Source organism: Cololabis saira, chromosome 23, assembly GCF_033807715.1.
Source record: "Cololabis saira isolate AMF1-May2022 chromosome 23, fColSai1.1, whole genome shotgun sequence".
Taxonomy (NCBI): Eukaryota; Metazoa; Chordata; class Actinopteri; order Beloniformes; family Belonidae; genus Cololabis; species Cololabis saira.
Genome location: NC_084609.1, coordinates 15,246,128 through 15,272,159, shown reverse-complemented (window position 1 = coordinate 15,272,159; position 26,032 = coordinate 15,246,128). Strand labels below are relative to the sequence as shown.

The 26,032-nt window shown below is 42.1% G+C and overlaps 1 protein-coding gene across 30 annotated transcripts in view; it reads right to left on the bottom strand.

The window, feature by feature from the left end:
• Window positions 1–26,032, bottom strand: part of celf2 (cugbp, Elav-like family member 2) — a 226,893-nt gene that overhangs the window by 61,639 nt on the left and 139,222 nt on the right. For all 30 annotated transcript variants that reach the window (XM_061714674.1, XM_061714675.1, XM_061714671.1 and 27 more), the window contains 2 exons: window positions 25,511–25,707; window positions 11,454–11,536 (listed from right to left, as the gene is read on the bottom strand). In XM_061714674.1, coding sequence (XP_061570658.1) covers window positions 11,454–11,536; window positions 25,511–25,707 — 280 coding nt within the window. The remainder of the gene's footprint in view (window positions 1–11,453; window positions 11,537–25,510; window positions 25,708–26,032) is intronic.

Below are 26,032 nucleotides of genomic sequence, written 5' to 3'. Positions count from 1 at the left end.
GCCACCAACTTGCAGAGAAAAGGGGGGTTAGGGAAGTTAATTTGAAACAAGCGATTAATATTTCTTTCGTTAAATAACGAACATGCACACACACACACACACACACACGTGCGCATTGGTGTTGGGCGCATCGATGAGGTTTGCCATGCTTCAGCTCTGTTTGCGATAGCATTTGGGTTTCACTACAGCAATTACAGCCTTTAATTGAATTGATTTCGATAATGAGCCTCCATAATGACAGTGCTGTGGGAATGGCCGTGTGTGTGCATGTGTGTGTGTGTGTGTGTGAGGCGTTTCCAATGAATGAGCCACTGATGTTTTTTTCTGGACTTAAATGATCTGTGAGGAGGCGAGCTGGATTTACAGATGAGGACTTTCGCACACATTTAAAGCACTGGAGTGTGCCCCGCTAATAGCTGCTTACTGGTCAGCTGTCTCCGCTCAGCCTTTTTATAAACCACTTGTCCGAGGTTTAACCTTTCAGCTTGTTGCATAATATCCTCCGGGCTATAACACATGAATGTTTGATGACACACGGCTTACTACATGATAAATGTAAAATCCGACACCGCTGTATTTCCACTGTTTTGGGCTTAACACCTCCAGTAACTGCTTCCCATCTCCTCGGGCGATTACGGCGGTCTGGTTTTACAAGAGTTCATCTGCGCGAGCTACCGAAGTCTTCTTAGGTTGCGTTGTGAATCAGCTGGTGTATCAGTCAGTGTGAGAAGGGGCTGCATGTTGCGATGGATCAGCGATATGTGTAATAAACATGCACCTGAACAGACAACTCACACCAGCCTACAAGCTGTGTACATGAAGTGTCAGTGTCGGCTCAATACTTTGGGAGAAGACACTTCAGCCAGTGGAGAGACTGAAAGTTTTGGGCAACCTACCCATGGTCCCTATAATAAACATGCTTAGTGCACTATTGGTTCTTATGCACATTTCACCAGGTGTTATGTAAACACCCAGAATGCTAAATTCAAAGATTTGAAATGTCCGATTCTAATTTCAAAATTTCAAATGTTTGACCAAACGATTCAGATTTTCTTTTAAGAACTATAATCAACAAATTAACAAGTAAAGGACAGCATTAGATGTGTCCACTAGCTAATATTCTTTAGCCTTTGTTAGTTTCATTGTATTGGGAATAATTAGTATGTTGATGCCCTCTTAACTTTGTTATCCCAAAAATTATATTATTTAATTTTTCACCTTAAAGGGTAACAAATTGCTGATTTGGGGATTTTCTGCACTCCCAGAGAAAAATAGCTACATTAAAAACCGGCTGACTGTGTCAGACGCGCCAGTAAAAGATTCAGACTTCTCAGTAATCCGATGAGATTGGTGATCACCACCCGATCAGTCATCTCAGCTCCATAATTTACCATTTATTTCACGGTAGTTACATTGAGAGACAAACTAACATCACCCTAACTTGACAAGAAGCTGCTGTGTTGGCTGATTCTTATGCTACAGTCCACCTAGTGTGTGCATTCATTTTGAACTAATTGCTACTTTTGTTAGTTGTCACACCAGCATGCTGTCGTTTGCTGATTTCCACCCCGCCCCCGAAAAGCTTAAACGCCCATAAATAACAAGAGAAGAATGCCAAGAAAAGTAAAATGTCAGCAGAGCGATACATTATCACAGAGAAATACAACACCGCAAATAGCTAATGGGTCATAAGACAGGTCTCAAAACATGACCTTGGTGTGTTTGGTACTTTGGTCACTTAAAGGAGACCTATTATGGCTTTTAATGTATATTTTAAACAGGCTTTGAATGTCTTAAAAACAATCTAAAGCTTGTTTTTTCTACATAAATCAGAAATTCAGCCTGTGGGCCATGTCTCTATTTTTAACGCTTCTAACCTCCTTCTCTATGCAGGATCCTGAGGGGAGTGGAGGCTATGATAATGAGGCTCTGTGCTGATTGGCTGTCTGAATGACGTGTAGCAGGGGAGGGCACAAAGCCTCTCTCCGGGCTGAAGAGCAGTCGGCTGCGCACACTATTAAAGCATGTCCAATGCGATGCGAGCGAGCTTCAGTGACAAAATCAATTCCATTTGCTTTATTTTTTTTGTATTGGACTGTCCTAACTGGCCGCGAGTTTAACAGTTTCAGTGTGGACAGAGAGCGTCCGATGTCACGCAGCTCGATGCGATAGTCGGATGTTCGCATGCAGTTACACGGTGTAAACGGATCTTAAGCCTGAATTACGGTTCTGCGTTAAATCGACGTGTACCCTACGCCGTAGGCTCTGCGTTGGTGTAACGCGGAACCATAAATCAGCCTTTAGTTACCTGACCGGGTCACCTCGTCTTCACACTAATTCACCACAGTTATTTACTCCGATTCCTCATCATTTCATTTCTTATGTTACAAGACAAATGAATCATGTTAACTGTAAAGAAATCACAACACTGAATTTTCATAAATGGCAACTTTATTGTAAAAAAAAATAAAACATAAGTTGTATATATATAACATTTATGCACTATTGCTGGCTCAAGGAAGGACCGTGCGTCTTCTGAAGGTGTCGTTGAACAGCTCCAGGTGCATTGCTTGGAAGATCTGAAACCATAAACAGAAGAAAAATGTATTACGGTACTAATAGAGCTCCGTAACACCGGAGCTAAGCTAAATACTTGCAAAGATCATACTTGTAGACGAATATAAAAAACATAAAAAATTAACGTCACTTACCGCTGACTCGTGTGCAGTTGCCGGGTCCGTACTGTTGGTACTGATCCTTTTATGAGGGTAAGTGTCGATGCAAAACCTAATTTTTACTGTCCTTCGTTGTTCAAACAGCCACCGCTTCGGAACAATGGCGGAAGCTCTGGCTGGCGGAGTTAGTTGTGGGCGTGGTTTCATGCAGCGGAGGAGACCGAGGCGTGGTTTGCATTTTGGTGACGTAATGAAAATGCGCAAATCTGAACGGCTCGTAAAAGTCACATGACACTGGAAGGATCCTCCGGACGGCTGTACAGACCCTGCAGACTTTGGTTGCTTTACTCCTTCTCTGAGTTGGCAGGCTGAGGGGAGACCACTTTATATATGTTAAAGCAAGAAAAAACGTGTATTTCATAATAGGTCCCCTTTAATAAAGGTTGAAGAAGAGGGGGAAAAAACTAAAACAAGCTCCTGCTGGTCAGTTCTGTTTCTATAAACGTTTGTCACTGTGGATCATACACAGGGTCCTGCCTTCGTTTATTCGTATCATGTAAATCTTCTTCTTTGGAAAATCATCAAATGTAAAATCTGCCAGCGGAAACTTGAGCATCATTGAGTCTAATGAATATTTAATACAGGCAGATTGGGCATTAAATGTATTTGCCTTTCAAATAAGTTTAGTAAAACAGGAGGCACATTTACAACCTATCTGCATGACTGGCTGCTTGGGCTTCTCCCCTTTAGGACACCAGATCTTGGCAATATTTTCCTAAGTAAAATAATAATGAAAAACACGCTAAAGTTAACAATCGTGAGTTTACCGAATGTTGATTCTTTTTTAAGTTCTTTTATGTGTTGGATCATAAACAGACACAAACTTAATTGTTGGAAGTGATGTTAGACGGGGGTTGATGAGGGGTTGAGATTGCTCAATTTGACTAATTGCGTGTCATTTCAAATTGGTTTGAACTTAATTTCGTGAAAAAGTGACAGTCTGAGTAAATACTCAGAGATTCAGCGTGAAAGCACTCAGAGTCTGCCATCATTTATAATCCAGCATGAGTTGCCTTCAAAGACTGGAGCAGTTGGGGTGTCAAGACCTCAGGGGCTTCTGCATGAAAGAATATGATTTCTCACATCACTGGAAATGATAATGCGCGTTATCACTTACAGTCTGTGCTTCTATTTGCGGCTCTGTCCAGTAACTTGGAAAAAAATAAATAAACAACTGATTAAATGGCTTATGTCTTAAATAGTAAATTGCTGCTTTTAAACCGTAACCTTGCTCGAGATCACGCTTACAGTACTTTGATGAAGTCTTTTATGCGCCTTTTGGGTTGTGCGAACACACACAACCTTGGGCCAGTACTCTGGCAACAGAGTGTTGCTAATTATCTTGCAAGCAGAAAGGTAAGGGAAATGGGGACCCATGTGTGTGTGTGTGTGTGTGTGTGAGAGTATGTGTGTGTGTGTGTGTGGGAGTGTGTGCGTGTGGGGGGTCTTGATGCGATGGCAGCTTTTAATGAGCCCCACGCTTCTTATCAAGCTTGGCGCTCAACAAAAGCTCTGATCAGCCCACGTGGAGGATGGGACTTGAGGGATCAAGTCACTCCTCCCCCATGACCACCCTGCTCCCCCTCACTCCCCCGCACTCTTCATCATCACCCCACCCAATGCCTTAATCAGCATCGTTTTCCACCCACCCATCCGCCCCTCCCTCTGTCTTACTGTCAGAATAAAATATCCTTGAGAGAGACTGTAAATCAAAGGGCTTTTCATCCATTTTCACAAAGCAAAAGTGAGACAGGGACGGAAAAAAAAAACTGGAAGGAGAGATTCAACAGGAAAAAAGAAGGAAAGGGACGTAGAAAGGGCAGAAAGAGAGTAAGACAAGAAAGAAAAGCAAGGATAAAGGACTGAACTTCTCCAAACTGGAGGGCGCTCTAGAGGACACGTCCTACATTAGCTCCAACCCCTCCCTTCCTTTCTTCCATCTCTGCCTCCCTGCCTCTCTCCTCCCTCCAGCCCAGCTTCAGATAGAGAACAAGCGGCCTGAGGGCCCTCTCTCAATGGGCGTCCCGGGTTGGGTGGGTGGCTGGAGGGGGGACAACGGGCATTTAGACATCTGTCAGCCGCTAATGAAAGAGTTCAATTTAGTGGAAAATCTGAAACAGCCTTGTCTGACAGGCAGGCTGACAGGCTTTAAACTCGATGAGTGTTGTTGTAGTGTGTGTTCATCGCAGCGTGTGCATTAGAATGGATCAGGAGGGGGCGAATTAAAAGAAAAAGTGAAAGGAGAGAGAGAGAGAAAAAAAAAGTTCAATGCAATAAACACAGCCATAGCCGAGGAATATTCTAGTGTGTACATAAAAGTGTAGCGTGCGTGTCAGAGCCATGCAGGAGGCTGAATCAGTCTGTGCAGCAGGGGTTGGGTCTTATGGCTTTAAGTCGCTCCGGGGGTGCAGGGCATGTTTTCCAACGATAGATGGGTAATATTAGGAGTTGCGTGTGTGTGTGTGTCTGTGTGGATTAGAAAAAAAGAACATATTTAGACCTCAGTAGTGCTATTAGAGTTGGAGAGATGAACACATGGCTCTCCAGGCAACGCGTGCACATGTAAGCACACACACACACACGCACGCACACACACACACGAACACACACTTTGTTTCCACCCACCTCAAGCTTCATTAGCTTCATTAGAAACAACTTCACCAAAGCTGCTGTTAAGAAACAGTTTAGTCTTATCTGTTCGCTGAAAGGACATGTGTGCGTATGCCACAAAGAAAACTATTTTCATTTTTTCAGCCTTTTACATTTTATAGATTCATTCATCTGCGGATTTAGGTGCACCGCTGCCTAGCTGCATTTCTATTAGAGGTGGATGAGTCAAACTGAAGGCTCTTTTATTGACTCTGAAAGCAAGAGTGTTTGGATTCATGAAGACCTGCAATTACATTGTCTAAAAAGATGAAGGTATTGTACGAGCAAGGAGCCCATTTGTAGCATTATTTTCAGAAAATACTAGGTTCTGAGGATTGACTGCACTGCCACTGAAACAGCATTTCATCCAAATCCTAACAGACAAAATGGTCTTAGATATAAATACTCTTAAGATGAAGCTATTAGTTTGTGAAGCCTAAACACGCTTACTTACTTGTGATGATTTTTAGGGGAATTGTAGGATCTGAGCTCACGTGATCTGCTGACATAAATAGCCACCTCCTAAAGTCCCATATTAGGACACTTGGTGCACATGTTCTGTCTGATGACCGACAAATCTGTAGGACGGTGATCGAGTTACGTGGAGAGATGGAGGGCTGGCAGCCAAAGCAACAAGCAGAGATGCTGTTTACTGATTTCTTTCTTCTTTGTTGTGTTTTACCTCAGAATGAGAGCCTAAACCTCAAGGCTTTGCTGTGTTCTCCCCCAATATCCCTCTGAGAGTGGTTCAGAGAGAAAGAGAGAGGGGTGGTGGGGGTATTCACGTAAACAGCACACCTCCGTCCTCAGAAAAAGAAAAAAAATATTGCAGTCACTCAAAGGTTTCTGCCTGAAACCAACGTGGCAGTGACTCGGCACCGCCAGCACCAGTGTCCTTTTCTGCGGTTTGGGCCCCCATCCAGCTTTCCACTCCGATTGCATCTCTCCTTGTTAAAGCCTTGGGTTTGGAGGGAGAGGTAGAGCGAGTGAGGGGAAGAGTGCCAATACAAACATTGTTCCACTGGCTTTTACAAGCCACGAGAGCAGGGAAGTTAATAAGCAGGTATTGGTTTTTAACGGCGGCCCATTTATTGCTTTGCCTTCGAGCGTGCAAGAGTGCTCTACTCCACCTTTTCCCTTTTCCCAGTCCATCTCCATCTCACCTTTGCTAACCTCTGGCTCGATTCCCCCCTCTTCCTGCATGCTCTCCTTTTGTCTTCATGTATTTCAATAAGCAATTAATTCTCCATACTCATCTTTAAAAAAAAAAATCAGTCTGCACCTTAATAGGCCTTGTGTTATTTTACGCCAGTTTAAAGAGAAAATATGAGTAACCCCTGCACAAACAACTACATTTCCTGTCATTACGGCAGCGATGAGTCATTGTTTTAATCGTATTTGTTTGAGATTGACCTGCTGCTCACTGCTCCTCTTCATCTGCTTCCATATTTCATTTAAAACTGCATCAGTCAGGTAATACGGGGAAATCAGCGCTGGCATACAGTTTTAATTACTTTTGTAGCGCCACTGTGCTGCTGACCAGTGGTGTCTGTCCCTCAGCGGACAGTTGTTTTAGTGTACCTTCCTGCCACATTCAAACAAAGTTCACTTGAGACTAACATTTCCTGCACTACACACATCCTCACAGCTTTGCTTATCGAAGTTTGCTCTTGTTTTAATTTGTTTGCTGTTTTGCTGCAATCAGCAACAATCACTATAGGCACACAACACGTGTTTCGTGGCCTTGTTTTGTCCTGGTTAGTATTTCAGGCTTGTGAGAAAGTGAGCAACCCCTCCCCTTCTCACCGTCACCGGACTTTTTTAATATGTGTGTGGCAGGGTGGAGGATTGGGCGTGGTCTGCAGGGGAGCAGCATACAGGTGGGCCTGGTTCTGCTGATTGTGGCACACCTGTGCCCGATCAACCTCTCCACCCTGCCTGGATTCATAAACAGCGGCTGCATACCAGAAAAGAGGTCTGCTGAGTGGAGGTAGCTTGATGTGAGGCTAAGCTCAATGTGCCATTTTTGAACTTTGCTTTTTGCCCTCCATTTTTATGTCTTTGTGCTTTTTTACATAAAATAAAAAGCCTTTATTTTGGCATTCCACGCTCTGCGTGTTCTCCTTTCCACCTCATCACCCAGGTTCAGTTTGCCTTATCCCCTTTTACGAGGGGAGGCCGCTCCGGTCCCTCACAAGGCTCCAGACATACTGTCCTACATGTCAAAAACAGTTTATTTGTTTAAGTTATAATAATGAGTAAATAGCAACTCGCCACATTTCAACTTAATTTTCACCAAATTAATTCATAAAACCCCTAAACTTTACATGAGATCTATGTCAAGGGGAACACAGTAAACCAACAAAGGCACCAGGATGGCGGCAGCTAACTCCATGGATATGGTTACTGAGTGTGAGAATCACTCATCAGGTTGAAAAGCAAACATTTGGAAGCATTTGGGCTTTTATGAATATGTGGATGGAAAGGGCGTTGACAAAACCTACTCCATTGGTACGGCGTGTAAAACCAGGATTACATACAGTGGTCACGCTACAAGCAGCAACTCTCCTGTTTCCACCCCGGGATAGAGGAGGAGAAAAACCCGCCGGTTGTTGCTGCTAACTAGCCAACAGTCGAGGAAGGTTATTGTAACTTTGCTAAAGCTCTGAAAGATTCAAACGAATCTCATCATCCATCCCAACCTTTATCACTAAGGATTTACGTCCATATGCTGTCCCGTAGTTTGTTGTGGGATGTTTGCTGTTCCCTGACGATTGGTTATAATAATACCTAAATGTATCATTATTGCTGAGAAAAAACTAGCTTTGGTGTTGGTTCAGATTGAACTAGCTGAACAAGCTAATTCCTTTAGTCTCTTTTTGTGTTAGACCTGCTGGTACAGAAGTTTGTGTAAATTTAAAAGTAAATCTATTTCTAAAGGCACGTAATGGTAATTATTTGGCAATAATTAACACATTCTCTTCAACGCACCCGAGGACTACATAGTTGTTGCCTTTTCCCTCAACCTATGAGTGGGGCACGGCTGCCGCTACTGCAGCAGTCAACTTAGCAACTTTGGTGCTAGATTTAGTGAGTTTTCAGACGTCTCTGGCGACAAATCTACCCACTTTTTCAGGTCTCGTGGAAGATTGGTGTCAAAGCATGAATCGTTTTCACTTGTTTCTCAGTGAGCAGCTGGTGCTGCCGTGGGACGCTCTACCAGTCCTCTCAAGGCAGCCTTTAGCTCACGCAGCAGTCGCTTCAAGCTCAGTCAGAGCCAGAGCTGGGGATTTTCACCCCTCCACGTCCTGCAAATTGCACATGTGCGAAGCCAGCTGTACTGGCACAGTGCTATTGAATAATAATTAATTATTTATTCATACTAAAAAGTGTCCCATTGAGACACAGGATCTCCTTTTTAATAGTAACCTGTTTTACACGTAAAAACCTTTTTTATTATTTGATTGTAAAGAAATATGCATTTAAGTTCCTTAACCCTTTATACGGCAGTCAATAAAATACTAATAATTTCAAGATTAAACTCTGGGGGGGTTATTGGAGAATATTGAAGGACCTAATATTAACATTCTAACTTTTTTTGTGTAATAACCATAGACTGTAGTTCTACCAATGTGACAATATCACTTGCCCTGTAAAGGGCTAATATGAAAAGTAACAAAGACATCATCACTATGGTAGTAAAAACAAGCACAAATTAAATTAGAACAGGAAATCTCAAATATATGTTATTGTAATGAATGTAATTAACAAAATCATCATTCAATGGCACTCAACCGGCCGATAATTGGGATAAAGGACTAGGGTTTGCATTGTGACATTAAAATAAACATTTAAATCTGTGAAAAAAAAAAACCTCCCTGAGAATCGCAATCTCAATTCTAAGCAAAAAAATTGTGATTCTCATATTTTCTAGAATCATGCAGCCTTAGTTAAGACCTAAGGTGGTATTTTTTTATTTTATTTTAATTTCAAAGTCAAAGATCAGCTTTCTAGCTGATATTGAATATGGCACACCAATACAATAGAAAATAAAATAGCGCAATGTAGTAATACATCTTCCAAAATCTTAAAAATGACACTAAACCAGGTTAGTTTCCTCACAATGTTTCATATGAATGTTAGGGGATGCAGGGAGGAAAAAGGAATTTGTTAAGGTCCATTTATCTTGTTTCATGTGAAAAGTGGGACAACTTCTGACTAAGCTTTTCCACCTCTAGAAGCAAACTGACACCACACTTTACTGGCAGGTGACATCAAAAATGTTCAAACATGACAGGCCTCGATGCTGCAGGAGAGACGAGCATGAGGAGGAGGGAGAACCAGACAGGATCGAGAGAAAAAGGATGTTACAGTGTAAATGAAGGCGATTTCATGTTCCTGTAATCCTAAAACTCCTGCAATATGAGCTGCTTCACACCTCCAATGAGGGATAAATGACTAACTCTCACAGCACAGGAAAACAGACCAAATATAACATGCTTATTCCACCAGCAATTAACACTGCGACTCTGTGCAAAACAACCAGCTTGACTCCAATTCCCGCGTACGGCTCATGAGGGATTCGTAGCATGCACCACGTCCTACCCAGGAGGGCCATCCACTGATCCAACTGACAGAAGTGAGACAGCGCAGGTGCTCATCTGAGATGATTCCAGTTAGCTGCCACAGCCAAGGAGAGAGGCAGGGACGCAGCCAATAACTTGAGTAGAAGCGATCTGAAGGCCTCTAAATATCCACCCAGGGCTACACGTGCGAGAGTGCGCGCGAGCTCCAGCTCACTTCCTCTATTGCTCTCCTGGGCCACAGGAGGGAACAATATTGAAGAATGAAGCGCCGACACACTCCTTTATTGTCAGACATAATCACGGAAGCAGAAATAGATCCAAGAGAGCAGTATCTGAAATAAACTCAGAGGCCAAGTTGAGAACTGGTGAGTGGAAAAATATACCAGCCAAGCATTTTCTTTTCTTTTTTACTGGCCATAAAATCCTTGTTTTTGTGTCACATATACTTTAACTCTGTGCACTCTAGTGTAGTGTGGTGCATCAAAGGCTTGCGCCTCTTTGCAGAGATCTCCATCCCAAACCTTTCTAGGAGAAGGGTGCCACTCTATGGGAGTGATTACAACTGATTGATACACTGAAAACAATCAAAGAAGGTATAATTTCACACCCTGAAAGCGAACAATTAACTATGCAAGTACAGTATTTAACTGCTGGTGGCAGCATGTTGCCATAATTAACCACATTCAATTGGTTTTAAGGGCTCTTGACTGGAGCTGGGAAGCGTGTTGATGGACGATACTTTCAGAGGCTTCTTGTGACTTACTGCTTTTGTAGTCCAGTAAATGTCCAGTAAAACAGCTCAATAAATCCAGATGACTGACGTGTCAACACTTATTAGTGAAGTTCAAGAAAACAAAACGAGCAAACAACTATTGTTTGCTTGTTATTTGCTGGAGCAAGCCTGTTATTTATGCCTGGCTCATCAGGCACAGAGCAGATCAGTTTCTGGCCTGGGCAGCGGTGCAGCTCCAATGGCTTTTCAGTTGGGTTAATCTAGTCTTTTGCATGGCTCAAAAGTAAAACCAGCTTTGGTCGGGGTTTTTAGCCACACCTGTCGCCTGAAATACAACACAACATGTCTGTTCTGCAAATCAAGCTTTGATAATGTCAAGTAGGAAACCCCCTCTGTGAGGTTCAAGGGGGTTTGGGAATAACAACACTAATTTTTGGTTTGAAGATTGAACAATTTATTTAGAAGAAGTAAAAACGCCACAAATTAGCTTCAACTTGTGCTCCTTTACCCATCAATTCAATGGTTTCTCGCACAAACTGACTCTGACAGTCAGTTGCTCACCTGCTCACACTATCGGTCACTTGCGCTTGCAAATGCACTGTGGCAGCGGCGCAACACACCAAGGTAACACAGCAGCGCGCTCACACAGACACACACAGGCTGAGGCGAGGCTGAGGCGAGGCAGCCTCAGGGCGCTGCTGGGAGTGTGTGATTAGAAGAGAAAGTGGAGAATCGAGGACACGCACTCACCCCTGTTAAGGTCTTTATGTTATGCAGTGCATTCTGGGCTTCAAGGGCAGCTTTCCTTGTGTAAAACGTGACAAAACAGCAGCCTGGGGAGAAAGAGAGAAACAGACAGGGGAGGGATGAGCATGAGGAGCAACAAAGAGCATTTTCTCTATTCATCTGCCTGGCATCACCTGTCGACACTGGCAGACGCTGAGAGAATGTTAAGGACAAAAACATCCAAGTGGAGATGAGGCGAGCGCCTTTGGATTCTTTTATTTATTTTTTTTCAGTGCTTGATGACTTGAGCTGAGGGAAAGTGTGTCCAAGCGGAGACTTTGCCTCTAGTGGGGCTGAAACAGACCTGCACAATAAAAAAAAAACCCTAAATAAATAAATAAATAAAAATACCAGCAGGAGGATATTTAGGCCAGACAACAAGCTTCTCTTTACCTCATGCCTGCAGCGGCTGTTACCCGATTTAGGTCAAACACAGGGTTTTTGTGAAAGCTTTTCTTAGTGGGGATTCTTGTTTCTTGTTCATGTTCTTGTGACATGATTCTTACATCCGTCTAAAAACTATTTCAGGGGGAAGAATGCTTTCAAATGTGCGTCATATTGTACCACGTGTTTTGAAAATGTTGAACATGTTGAAAGAGGCGGCTTGATTAGCATGGGCCAGCTACAGGTGAGCCCCGGCTCTGGCCTGCACGTTTTCCTCCAATTACAGCATGTTCACACGTTTGGATCTGCTGCCTCCAGTTTCCCCATCTGTTAATTTAGCCGTGCTTTTATTTGTCCAGAGATGAGCAGAGAGCGCCATTGTTTACATCTGCTTTGTTGTCCTCCCCATTGTCTTTATGACACAAATCAAATGAGCGCGAACGAGGTGGACTGTTGGTGGTTTTTGTTGCCCGTATCACAGCCGTCAGCCCCTCCGACACTTGCCCTGCAGTGCATCTTAGTGAAATCCAACAGTGAGCATCTGGAGCAGGTTTAGCAACTGAATCCCAGAGTCCCTTTGATGAGGCTGGGAGCTGAATTCCTGCGATGTCCTCTGGGTGCCAGGTCTGTTGAATAGTTGGCCCTTAGCCTAGCGCCGGCGACGTGATTGGTGTTGCGATTCGGATGGTGCAGTGCCTGTGTATTAGCAGGGATAACACTCAGCTTAGTGTTTTCTTCTCTGACCCCCAGCGTGAGAGGCTCGGCGTGTCACTTCACTAAACCCTGAGCCCGCCGCTTCAACCATCAGTATCAATTTACCACCAAGAGACGCGCACCAGCTTTTACTGGTTGAAAGTAGGGAGATAAGAGGGGAAATTAGTCATGACTGACAGACTATCGCTGGGTAGAAATTATACAATTTAGTTCATGTGGGAACTGATGGGGCAAAACTTTTAGTTGAAATGATGGCTCCCACGTATTGCAGATCTTTATCGGCTTTGCTTTCACTTTTATTTGGCATCGTTATGATAAAAGCTCCACTTGGTGAGGAGGAACAAGAGGTACATGTCCGATTTATGCTCAAATCAGTTGACATATAAGGAATTTCCATTAGTTTAAGATTAAAGTGAATCAAATATTTGGAGTGAAAGGTGCTTTCGAGTTCAAATCAAAGCCCATTGTACAGCATTCATAATCAAAAGATTACTTAAGTGGATGTCTTTATAATTAAATTCTGTGGGAGAAAAAATAAATCCTCAAGCCAAAAGAGAAGATCTTTTGATCATTAAACCTCTCTTCCTAAGTCTTGCGTTTAATTATCAAAAGAAGGATTAACCCTTTAACAAAACAAAATAAAAGACCAAAAAAAAAGTGAAAACTGATGGAGCAACATGCCTTGTCCACATGTGTTTAGGTATAAACCAATTTGACCCAACATCTGTATCGCAGGACACTACTGGCATCATTCTGAAGGGATATTTAAAAAAACAAAAAAACGTCATGCTCTACTTTATTCATTCCGTTCACAGGAAACACTTTGTTTACATCTTTGAATAATTGAATTATATAGATGTTTATTTTTCTCTGCAGTTTTTGCACTTTTATTACAAAAGAAAAGTGGAATAACACACATCTAGGACCGATTTATATAAGTGAATGAGTGGGCAAAATGCAGTTAAACAGTTGTATTACTATCCCAGTCCTGATGAATACAATTGCACAAAATATTTAAAATCAAAGTTGATGCACCTTAAGTAGTAATCCCAGAGATGACCACTAGGGCTCCAAATTACACCTCTCATTGACTTTTTTTTTCATGAAATACAAAATCTGCAAATTCCCTCCCATCATGCAACATGCAATTTAACCCCACAATAACAAGGTTTGGCCCTAAAATATACCTCCACCTGCACAAAGCATGCAAGTGTACTTCAGCTGGCATCATGACTGCCATGTGAAGCATGTTAACTTCTAATTGTTTATTTCCTGCATGCTTGGTACAGAGTGAATGCTTCTCAAGGGGGAGCTTTTTAGCATTGGCTCAGGATTGTACATTATAATTCCATTATAATTCCAATTGCACCTGTGTTCAAGCTTTGGCCCCTTGTGTGGGATTTGCAATTCCAATTCCGGTGTATAAGGGTTAGCTGGTTGCCACACACTCTGTATTAGGATTCTGGTGGCATTTTCCATATATATGTATACGGGAGGGTTAGCGTTTGGTGTTAGCATTAGCGATTCTCGCGGCATATAACGTGCGGGGGAAGCGTTGGCTGCTGAGGCTGCACTAGCTGATGTGTGTGTTGTGATTCCCGTGGTGTAGCCGAGGTCTGGGAGCCTCGAGGCATGTGGCGGATTGTCCCAGGTGGTGGACTGTCAAGATGAGGATCAAAGAGCAGAGGAGTGGACCTCACACACTCACACACATCTACACAGAGACATTCCCTGCAGTGCTCCAGTTCCACCTATTTAAGAGTCACCACACTTGCAGCTAACACACACATATAAAAACAACAGCCAGCCTATGAGAGCACATATATACCTTAAGAGTGTCTGTGTGTTTACTTCTTATTTACGTGCAGACGTACCTGCATGGTAACCTTTAACGTGTGCAAGACTGCTGCAGACAGGCATGAATACTTTTTCAATCAATTTCTTGAAGCACAAACATTTACTTGGAGGCAGAGAGGGCTCAGAGCGAGGAAATCCACTCTTCTTGTGTTGCTGAAGAGGGACTCTTGAAGGCACACATAAACTCCAAGTGAGAGGAAGAAATCTAATAGTGCCTTGTGTGCGCAAGTGAAGCAGAAAGCGCGGGGAAGAATGGACATGAATCCCAAATAATGTGTCAACAGTGTGACACAATAAGGTGCTCTCATAGTCACCTTTACACCTCTGAAAAAAGCTCAACAAAGACCCCCCGCCCCGGGCTCCGGGTGACCTTCTACAGTGGCGGAACAGATAAAGAGCCCCGTGTGCCCCTGTGCCACTGTGTAGTGTGCCGATTGCTGAGAAGACCTGGCATGAGTCTTCAAAACGCCATGATTCTGAAACCCAGCTCCCGATTTTGGACTCTGAGAAAGGATAGTACCTTACTGAGACTTTTTATTCTTGCTTCATGCAGACAATGCGACACATTATCTTTATGATACAAAAGGACCTCTCCAGGGTGTCCCCTTGCCTTTTGCCCAAAGAGATCTGGGATAGGGTCAAGCAGACCCCTGTGACCCCGGATAGGAATAAGTAGGCATAGATGGATGTTCCTGCTTCCATAGGAATTAAGAAGGGATGTCTCACCCAATTGCTACAAATCAAAAGCGTTTAACTGAACAGCCTCTATTAAAGCAGAGGTTTCATCAATTTTGTGGTTTGGAGAGTTGCGGTTTGTGTTGATACAAGCAGGAAAGACATCAGCAAGAGACGCAGGTTTTGCTGCACACCAGCCTGGGATGGGTTATGAGGCCATTACCATCCATCATTCAACAGTGGAAAAGATTATTCATAGGTGTAACATTTTCAAGATGGTCCCCACTTTTCCCAGGGGTGGATGTGCTATCAAGCTCACCCAAAGTTCAGAGCAATGCTGAGAAAAATTGCAAAGAAGATCTAGAGCAGGGGTCGGCAACCCAAAATGTTGAAAGAGCCATATTGGACCAAAAACACAAAAAACAAATATGTCTGGAGCCGCAAAAAAGGAAAAGTCTTGTATCAGCCTTAGAATGAAGGCAAATGGCGAAAGGTGAAATGTCGAGAAAAAATTTGAAATGTTGAGAAAAAGTCAAAATTTCGAGAAAAAAGTCGAAATGTCGAGATTAATGTTGAAGTAGAATTTTGAGAAAAAAGTCTAAATGTTGAGAAAAAAGTCAAAATGTTGGGAAAAAAGTCAAAATTTCGAGAAAAAAGTCAAAATGTTCAGAAAAGTCAAAATTTCGAGAAAAAAGTTGAAATGTCGAGAAAAAAGTCTAAATGTCGAGATTAAAAAGGAAAGGAAAAAAGAAGAAAAAAAGAGAAAAAAAGGAAAAAAAAGAGAAAAAAACAAGAAAAAAAGGAAAAAAAAAGGTCAAACATTTTTTTGAAAGCTCCAGGAGCCACTAGGGCGGCGCTAAAGAGCCGCATGTGGCTCTAGAGCCGCAGGTTGCCGACCCCTGATCTAGAGTATATGTCAGACTGCCATGTAGCTCTTTTAATGGAAGCATGTTTTTTTTTGGTTAAATTTCAGCACAATTGAACACAATTGAAAAGGACTACACAAGTATGGGTTGTTTGGAAGGGTTGTCTGGAGAAACCCCCCCTGTAGAAAGAACCTGGATTCATCTTAGATTTGCAAGGTTACATCTGAACCGCAAGACTTCTGAGGCAACTTCGTTTTGGAGAAAAACAAGTTCAAAGTGGAAACGTTTGGCACATAATACACAGCACCTCATACTTAATGCCAAGAACGGTATTGTGGGGTGATTATATGGGCTTGTTTTGCAGCCTGGGCACCTTGTCAGGATAAGTAAGTTAGTCAAATGTGAGGATGGACCTTAAGAGCTTTTTGAGAACATCCACAATAGACCTTTATCATCTTCTCCGACTTCAAATTCACCTGCATACATACGGTACCTGCACATTTCAGATGTCACTGATGGGGCTTTAGATGTGATCTGAATAGCAAGTGAAGCAAAACCAGTGTCAAACCTGTAGATTTGCAGCTGTGGCTCTTTACGGTGCACAAATGCAACCTCTTGAATCAGTACAGATGGAAGCATGACGGAAACGAGCCGATGGAGGTCAGGGTGAATGAAGAGAAGCAGCGTTTCTATAGTCCGGCAGAATGGGAGTATGGTTATTAAAAAGGGGAGAAAGAAGCAGTCTGAGGGTCTATCACAGAGCTTCACCCATAGCCCTTCCACCCGAGGCCGGGTGCTTACAGAGAGTGATTCACTCTTTCCTTCCTCAATCACTCCACTTCCTTCTCGCTCACTTCCACATTCCTCTTGACCCCTGGGGTTCCACTCAATCGCTGACCCATATTAACTACAGCAATTACTGCTCACACAAGCCTCTGGCAGCGATGGGATACATCCTCCACCTCCCGTCACCCGCCATCTCTCTCTCTCTCTCTCTGCAGCTTTAAAAATGCCCCTTAATGTGTGTAATTTGTGCGCGTCACAGAGCCGCTGAGTGACGGCAGAGATGGACAGAAAACGACAGAGAGCACATTTAGAATTTGACAGTCCAAAGAAGAAAGGATTTACAGAATTAATATGAGAAAACAAAAACAGAAAGGATGACTGGGTGGCTTCAAACAATGCTGCCTAACTGACGGGCTTTTGGCTGGCGTTCTAATCCTGTTAATGTGGGAGTCGGTCCAGCTTGCAGCGGTTCATAAATCTAAACAATCCAGTGGTTCCTTTGGTGGAAAAACACCAACATTACCCACCTTCCAAATTCTCTTCCTTCACTCCCTCTCTTGTTGAAGAAACAAGTGCACTTTTCTGAAAATCAAAGCCATTTTCTGGATGACCCCGAGTTGCTTGAAGGGGATGGTGGAGGAAAAAAAAAAAAAAAAAAAAAAGAGTCCAGCTCTGCAACTTTGCTCATAGCCACAGCTTCTCTCCCTGTTGCTGAGGCATGCAAAAGTATAAACGGGTAAGAAAACACACACATGAGCTGAGAATTCACGCACACATACACAAATCTCCCATTAAAATCCACCTGCAGCTGCTCTCTAATTGGGCCTGGGTAGCCGACTAAAAAAAAAAAAAGAAAAAGCTAACGTCTAGTTAAGGCAATATAATTGCCCGCTCTGCTTTAGGAAAGAATGAAATAAATCAGTCCCCCGTCTCAGGTCGGCCCCATCTCAACTGAATCCATTAGAGCAGATAATTGTCTTGGACGGAAGAGTGTTCGCTCAGCGTTGCCATAGCCGAGCGGGAAGAGACAGTTGGCTTGCGAAGCGGATGTCTGCCATTGGACGGCTGTGAGTCCCTGGATGCGGCATCAGAGAAGCGCAGGCAGGGAGATTTTGATTTGAGCAGTGATCGAAAATCAGAGGCTGTAATCTGCCCACATGTGTTTATCTCCAGGCTTGAAATTATGCCCAAAGTATTCACCGGATTTGTGTGTTATCTTCCTTTTACTGTCAAGATGACATTTCAGGATATGGGGGAGATAAAACGATCTATTTGAAATATCTGGAAAAGAAATTGCCTCTCTGTTTACTTACTGGACATTTTGTCTTTAAGAAGGTTTACATGATGGAGCTAATTACGGACTTTCTTTTCTGTGAATAATCATCTTAACGGAGATGTGGGTGCAGAGAGACGTGATCTCACTGGGTTGTTTGGAAGAGCTCCTAAACGGAGACAACTCTGTCAACTGCAGCGGCGGCTGGAAAAAAAGAAGGATGGGGATTTTTAATGTTCAGGAGGAATCCCAACTCTGTGTCGAAAGCAGCAGAAGATTGTGCGTTAACACATTTATTGACGATATAATCACGTAATCTGCTCCTGCAACCACCCAAAACTGAGTCAACAGAGTTGATGCCTTTTCTTTTAAACGTGGCCTGCTGTAAAGTTGCTTCATCTTAAAATGTTTTTTATTTGAGGCCAGTAAAATATCACTATCACAAAGTTTATTCTAATGTCAAAAATGCGGAAAATAATTCAGAAATACGGCCAGTTCATAAAGCTTCTATCAAAACTCTGAACTGTGGAATACCGTGTCAGGATTCCTGCTTCATTTTGAGTCGTCAAAAATTACAACTTTTGGATTTTTGCCAATGGATACGCTTGGATCCAGCAGCATTTCAAAGCAAGAAACCCACATACAGATAAAATACAAGTTTATCTTCACTTCTTTGTAAACCCTCTCTATTTACACTCACGACTGTTGATGCATCTACCTTCTCCTGAGTATTCTTGACTTCTATTGACATTTGAAGGGACTTTTCTCCACCAACAAAAGAGTTGTTTCTGTGGTCTTCGAGACTTTTCGATGGTATCAGTGCTTTTCTTCTTTTTGGCAACGTTTCCAACTGTAGATTTGACCTCCCCTAAACTCTTCGCCCCCTCTCCTCCAGCTTTATGTCCTTATTTTTCCCCAGCCTCGTGATATCCTCCTTTACATCAACTCAGCACCTCATATCAACTCCAGACTTTTTATCTGTTTTATTAAGAAACAAAGGAATGAGAAATATTTCTCCAGTTAACTTCCATTCAGTCAATTGTCCAAATACTTTTGGGACCCTGATAAATGAATGAATGAATGAATTAATGAATGAATGAATGAATGAATGAATGAATGAATGAATGAATGAATGAAAATATATTTATTTCGGCCAGGTCATTCAGAATGTAGACACCAACAGAAAACATTAGTTCACATAATAAAGAGACCTAACCCAAAAAGGAATAGGCTGAAGCTATTGCTTATTTACGCCTACCCTTCTCACATGATCAACTTATTCAGATCGCAACATACAAAACATCATACAAAAAAATCATATTGTTTACACAATCACGAACATAATTCCGTAATAGTATCATCTACTCGATCCCCCATATTTTTCAAACACATTAAACTTAAACAAACGTTTGAATGCATGAATCGACTGGCACATCTTCAATTTTTCATCAAGTGCATTCCATATATTTACACCCCTTACTCTTAAATGAGATATTTCACTACAAAGGGCTAAAATCCTCAAATGGTAAATGATATATTTTAAAAAAACCTCTTATTTTAAAGCTGAGAGTCTATACTTTGTTCACATCTTGACTGTTTTATTTTAAATTCATGGTGCTGGTGTGTAAATGTAAAAACTCTGTAACTGTCCAAATACTTCTGAAGCTGAAATAAGTTATTGTAGGTTACTTACGTAATTAAGACATTAAAGTTATTGTGCTTCTGCATGTCTCTGCAGGTCATGTGGCCTACGTGGTCTCATTAAATAAAAGAAACAGCGCATCCCTGGCCAGAACACAGACGCACAGCGCCACAAACCCGTCACGGTTGTGTTACAGTTGTGTTTCAGCAATAGGACCATTTTCTGTTTACCCCTCTGGCTCTCCTTGTTTCATTCTCTCTTTATCTCACCCTCCATCTCTGTCTGTCTTTCAGCACAAAATGGCAAATTGCTCTATTTCTCACCCAGTCTGCCCCCTTGCCCCCCCTCCTGCCCATGCAGTCATCTGGTCATTAACTCCAAACACATTAAACCAACAGTAGTGCAGCGATATTCCCTAGACCACCTTAGTCAGCACAAACACATGCATACGCAGCATAAATTCACACACCTGGGTCAAACTGCAAAAGGGATTCTGCAAATCTGGACACAAGTTGTATATGTTTGTCATGAAGAAGCACAAAACTGGTAAATTACTGACAGAAACCAAGCTCACTTTTAATTATGACTTCAAACTAATCTAAACAGGCTTAGAAAGAACAGTTAAAGTCTTTTCAATGTGTATTTTTGGAAGCTTATTTTGTTTTATGACACTAATAGCTAGAAAATTACTTTTAGTGTTAAGATTAGCCAAGTCAGCAGAGGCTGGCAAATTGATCTGGAAAACGCACAGAGGTAATCAATGTAGTTAATCTTAAATAACAATGTTCGGCACCTGTCTGACGGGATCATTTAAATCAAACAGTCGACACATATGGCTTGGCTGAACATTTCTACCTCAGATGAATCAATCCCTTCCCAAAACACGCCCATAAACATGATCAAAGACCGCTTTATTTAGCCCACAGACTCATTCATTTCAAATGTCACCACGATAAAATGCCTTTATGTCAATAGATGTAAATAAGCATGAAGAGATGAGGCCTGAACACCAGCAAGGTTTCCTCTCCCTGCCGACACACCTACACCTTAATGATCGCTCGTCTCAGCAAAGCGCCGCTCTGATCAGCTGTTCAACACACTTAAAGTGTACTCACTTAAGACATAACTGTATTCATTTACTATGAATCTGTACACAATCTCCAAATCACCGATTCAAGCTTCCTGTTTCATGCATAAAAACCCCTCGAACAATTCTGTCAACGTGAAGGTGGGAGCTCAGCGTTCACAGTTACACTGGTGGCTGTGAACAGAAACCACATGGGAGGCTCAAGTGTGTGTTTCTGACTCCATCCGAGGACGAGGAGTTTAGCTGCTGCCCGTCATTCATCTTGTATTTTGTGTACAAACTGCAGGATCAGCGCTGGTTAACTCCGGTCAGCCTGTGTTTCCCTGCAAAGGTCTCGTGTGTCGCATTGAGAGCGAAAGAAAAGCAGAACCAGACGAAGGTTAATTGGCTGAAGCAGACCCTCTCCGTGTTCCGGGACCTCCTAAATTACAAACCGAGCCCTCGGGTTTCCTCTAATGCTTGAAAACTCGCAGCTTTCCCGGATGGTCGGCATTATGTGTGCCTCGCTGGAGCAGCAGGCTGTGAATATTAAACGATGCAACAGTGCAGAGTTATATCGGAGTTTAATCAGTGTAAAGATAATAATAATTATGATTTTGGACTTTCATTGATCAGCAAAATAATGACTTTTTTGACAATAAAACAAGAGAAGTGTCTTATGCTCATCCTGTACAGCAGACCGACGTACCACATATTTATTTTTCAATGTTCTTACCCCAAAAGCAACTATGAGTTATTATGCATCTGTTGTATGTTAATTTTTATAATGGTTTCATCATTAATTTGTATTAATTTAGATTTTTTGCTTGTTTGCTTTTATGCAACTTGCTGAAGCATCAACTAGAGGGTTAAAAAAAACAAAATCGAAAGCAGGGTGGGAAAAAAAGTTGCTGAAGTCATCCTGGCTCTCAGCTGTATCTGTGAAACTTTGTCTTGGTGTGACTAACAAGCTTCTCCGAGTCCAAGCAGCCACTTAAAAAAAAAAAAGAAAAAGCTTCTGGGTCACTTCTGGGACATCAGAATGGGCTCATTTGCCTCAAATGGCCAAGATCTTTCAAAACAACATTGGGGCTAATTTAAAATAAACACATCGAGGGAGGAGAAGGCCAGTTTCCCTGACGTCGGGGAAATTTCTACAAAGAAGCCAGCGAGGGGGCCATCGAACCTGAGCGGGTGCACATGAGGCCAGGAAGCCTTGCTAACTATTAACTATGAGCAAAACAAAAGTGCATAACAAGGGAAGAAAAAGCCCAATCAAACGCTGAATTTCCTCTTAAAACACTCCACCTTGCAGCAGCGAAGGGGCGCGTGCACTAAAAAAAAAGATGAGGACTGTCATTTTAAAGTAGAAAAATGAAAGGCATGCCCGATAGCTGTGTTTCTTTTATCCAACGATGAGTGATACTTTTGGCTCATCAACCATAAAAACAACTCATTTCATGGAGAAGGGAAGATGGAGTAAAGATGTGAGGGAGCTGAAGGCAACGGAGGAGGCAGCCCCGCCCTCGGAGACCGCAGAGGAAAAAAGAAGAGGGAGCGGAGACCGGTGCAGAGGGGAGTCGTCTCAAGGCTAAGAACACAAAATCACAAAGTGCATGACAAGTGCGTCGGTGTACAGAGATGAGTTGATTTGAATCTTGAAAGAGCACGGTCTCAGGGTTTTCATGAGCTCATATAACTCACAATCAGGGCGGAAGGAAGACAGAGAGGGCCAAATCTGAACGTAATCAGAGGAACGTCGAGGTAAAGGTGCCGTAAAGGTGATCGTCAAATTTATTATGTACCGAAAATTAAATACTGTTTCGAAATACGCCATAGTGCTCTGAATTCATCACTCTGCATATCAAAATTAGGTTGTGCTCTCCTCTGGGAAAAGCTTTAATATAAACAAGATCCAAACAGAAGAACAGAGGAAGAATAAAATCCTGGAATAAATATCAGAGAAATGCTGGCTCCATGTAATGCCAAAGAACAGAAGAGGAAAGAGAAAAGTATGTTTAAGGCTTAAGCAAGGGAAAGATGACCTGATTTCCAAAAGGCGGAAAATTGAGGATGAATATTTTAGGCACCTCTCTGCATGGTCAGTGCTTTGGCAAGAATCACAACTCGTAAACACTTTTTCTGGCCAAACAAGCTGCTTTCACTACTTGTTTGGTCATTTATTTGTAAGACTCAACCAGCCAACTTAGCTTAGTTCTGAGAGATGGTCTTTTGTAGTCTATTTAAAGATTTTCCATCATGTTAAGTTCAGGGAACCCTTAGTTTTCACTTTTTGTGGTCACCAATACATGAGTATAAGAGCTTTGACCTTGTTACAGAAGTCATCTTCTCTTTTACATATTGATCCAGATTTAATTGTTACAGAAGTCATCTTCTCTTTTACATATTGATCCAGATTTAAAAGGCAATTAAGAACGCGCCTGATTCCACGTAAAACTAGCCCAAAGCACGACCAACACAGCTCTGTGCTTGACAACAGATATTCTGTAGCAAATTTACCACATTTCTTTCCTTCAAAACACCTTTGCAAAATTGACTTTTAAAATATCTGCGCTTCATTTCTTCTGTCGATTTCTGCTAATTCAAAACATTGAATACAACATCTGCAAATTAAGACATTTCAGCAGAAGATTTAAAGCAAAATGAAAATGTATCATATCAGCCTGCAGACTTTGCTATGTTTCATTGTCAAAAAGGATAATTGTAATCAGCCAAAATCCGCCTTTAAGAAAGCAGAAACTGGTGCATCTCTAGATATTGTATATCTATTATAAAGAATTTATTGACTTTTGGAATTCATTAGCATTTGTTGCAACAATAAAACATCCCCAGGAAGTATTATAAGATGAGCCTGCACACAAATAAGGGCTTCTTGATTCAGTTCCAGAAGTGTTTAATGTCTTTCCAACACTTCATCCTCCCTGATTCATATTTTGTTTCAAGAGACACTTTCAAACTTGAAAATGTGCTTCATAGCGGGATGGAAGCATCACGTCTGCCTTCCTGTCATCCTCTCGTTCCCTCTCTTTACTTTCCTCCCACTCTCCATGTCTCATCAGGAGTGTCATCAGCGCCCACTCCGGTTGATGCCTGTTAATATGGCAACACTATTGTCTGCCAGTTGGTTGCTGCTGTCTCTATTGTTTGCTTTCACACTTGATGAATTCATCAAAGGATAAAAAAAAGAAAAAAAAAGGCAAATTGTAGAAAATAGCTGTAAATCACGCACTCTCGCACAATTGACTGTGTAAGTCTGGCAGTGTGAATCTTTGTCTTCAAATGGTGCATGAAATGTATGTTTGCTTGTGTAATTTTACACATATATCAGTTGTTCAGCGATTACTTAGCTGAGGTGGAACAGTCAGCTAAGCGGCTGTACATCCCTGCGAGGGTAAAAGTGGGGTTGTGTTTTCTTTGTGGGCATCTGGATGAATCAATTTGTGTTATTTTCCTATCTATGTACCTAGTCTGGATCATCTACGCATGTACTAACACAATGCCGAGAAGGAAATTTCTCTTCGAGAAACTAATGTTGCAGAGTCCAACATTCTGCAGTGAGAACCATCTTTCATGAGTGGAAAAGATTCAGGACAGTTGCCAATCTTTCTAGGAATTTCTGTCTCAGCAAGTTCACGCTGAGATCAGACAGCTCACCGTTTAGAAAAAAGCCGCAAAACCCCGAGAGGTACATCTCACGCTCTGCATAACCGAATTAACAATGTCATATGTTAGAGTTCATGGCTGAACAGTAATGCAAAAAGGTGAAGAAGTATGGCGTGTTTGAGAGGGTTACCAGGGGAAAAACTCCAGGGGATGGCTTAGCTTTGCTTTGTGACACCTGAGGAAACCACAAGACTTTTGTACAGACAGGACTAAACTTGAGATATTTGGCCATAATGCATTGTGCCATGTTTGGTAAAAAAAACAACCAAAAAACAAACATATCTGTGGATACTGATATGCTGTAATTAGTTGATGCTAAATCTAAACTTGGTAAAAACTGCAAAAACATCCCCTTTGGAAATAAGCGTGATGTTCCTAAATCTACTAAAATTCTCTAATATTACCGAAAAACAGCTAAAGGGTAAAACATATTTCTTAAAAGTAGGAAAGTAGTCTGATGACTACACAAAAGTGAGGTTTCACTTTCTCTTCTCTTCACTTCTCTTTTGCAGCGACACCAAACTGTTCAAGAGTCCAAAAATATATGTCTGAAAGCTGAAGCTTGTCTGAAACTGGTTCAGGGAGATCACCAGCAATTCTGCAAAAGAAAGGCTGATACAAAAAGTAAAGATGTAGCGATGATTCATCTAAGGTTGTATCAGCTCAATTTTAAGACCCGGTAAAGAGCAGATGGTTTACTTCTTCTTTTTTCTTAAAATGATATTGAGATAGGTTCAAGCTTGAAACTGAAAGAGGATGTTGATGTACAGTACAGCAACAAAACAGTGTTGCCATGCATACCGTTTTGGCTTCAGGCCGAACAGAAGAAGAAAGGGAATAAATAAAAGTGCAAGGAAGAAATGACAGGATGAAAAATAAAGGAGAGAATACATATTAAGATATTTATGCACACATGAAGATATGCAGGTATAATTATGGAAAGGATGGAAGTAAGAGGAAAACAAGATTAGATGGATGAAGGACAAGAATCACAATTGTGCAGGTAGGAAAGTAAAGAAGGAAAAAGAAATGAAAGGACAGACAGACGTCCAGTGACTGCGTACGCCACAGTACCTTTGCTCTGTGGAGGGTTCTGGCTGCGGTCTCGGAGGATGTTGATCTGGTAAACGGCTCCGTACGGCTCAAACAGCTCCTTCAGCTCCTTCTCTGACCAAGAGCGCGGGATCTGCCCCACGAACATCTTGATGGCATCCGGATCTGGCTGGTCCGAATGCTCCAGTGCCCCATTCATTTTTCCAGCTGTACCGTTGCTGTTGGAAAAACAGGAGGAGAAATGTCAAGGACTGAAGGAAAACCCCCACTGTTCATGCACAGCAACACCCCCCCTACGACAAAGAAATGTAGCTGGAGGATCCCGGTCTGTTAATATCAGGGAACACCGGAATCATGTTTCTCTGGACATGACACCATTACAAACTTTCAAACTCTGACGTTTCTTTAATTTGTGCCTCTTCAGGGGTTAAATTACAACCACACAGGATTAAAGCGATTTATAAATATACAATTCAAATATGAACATTTATGATGCTTCTTTACTTGTTCTGAAAAAGCCCCAGGAGTTGGATGTGGACTGAG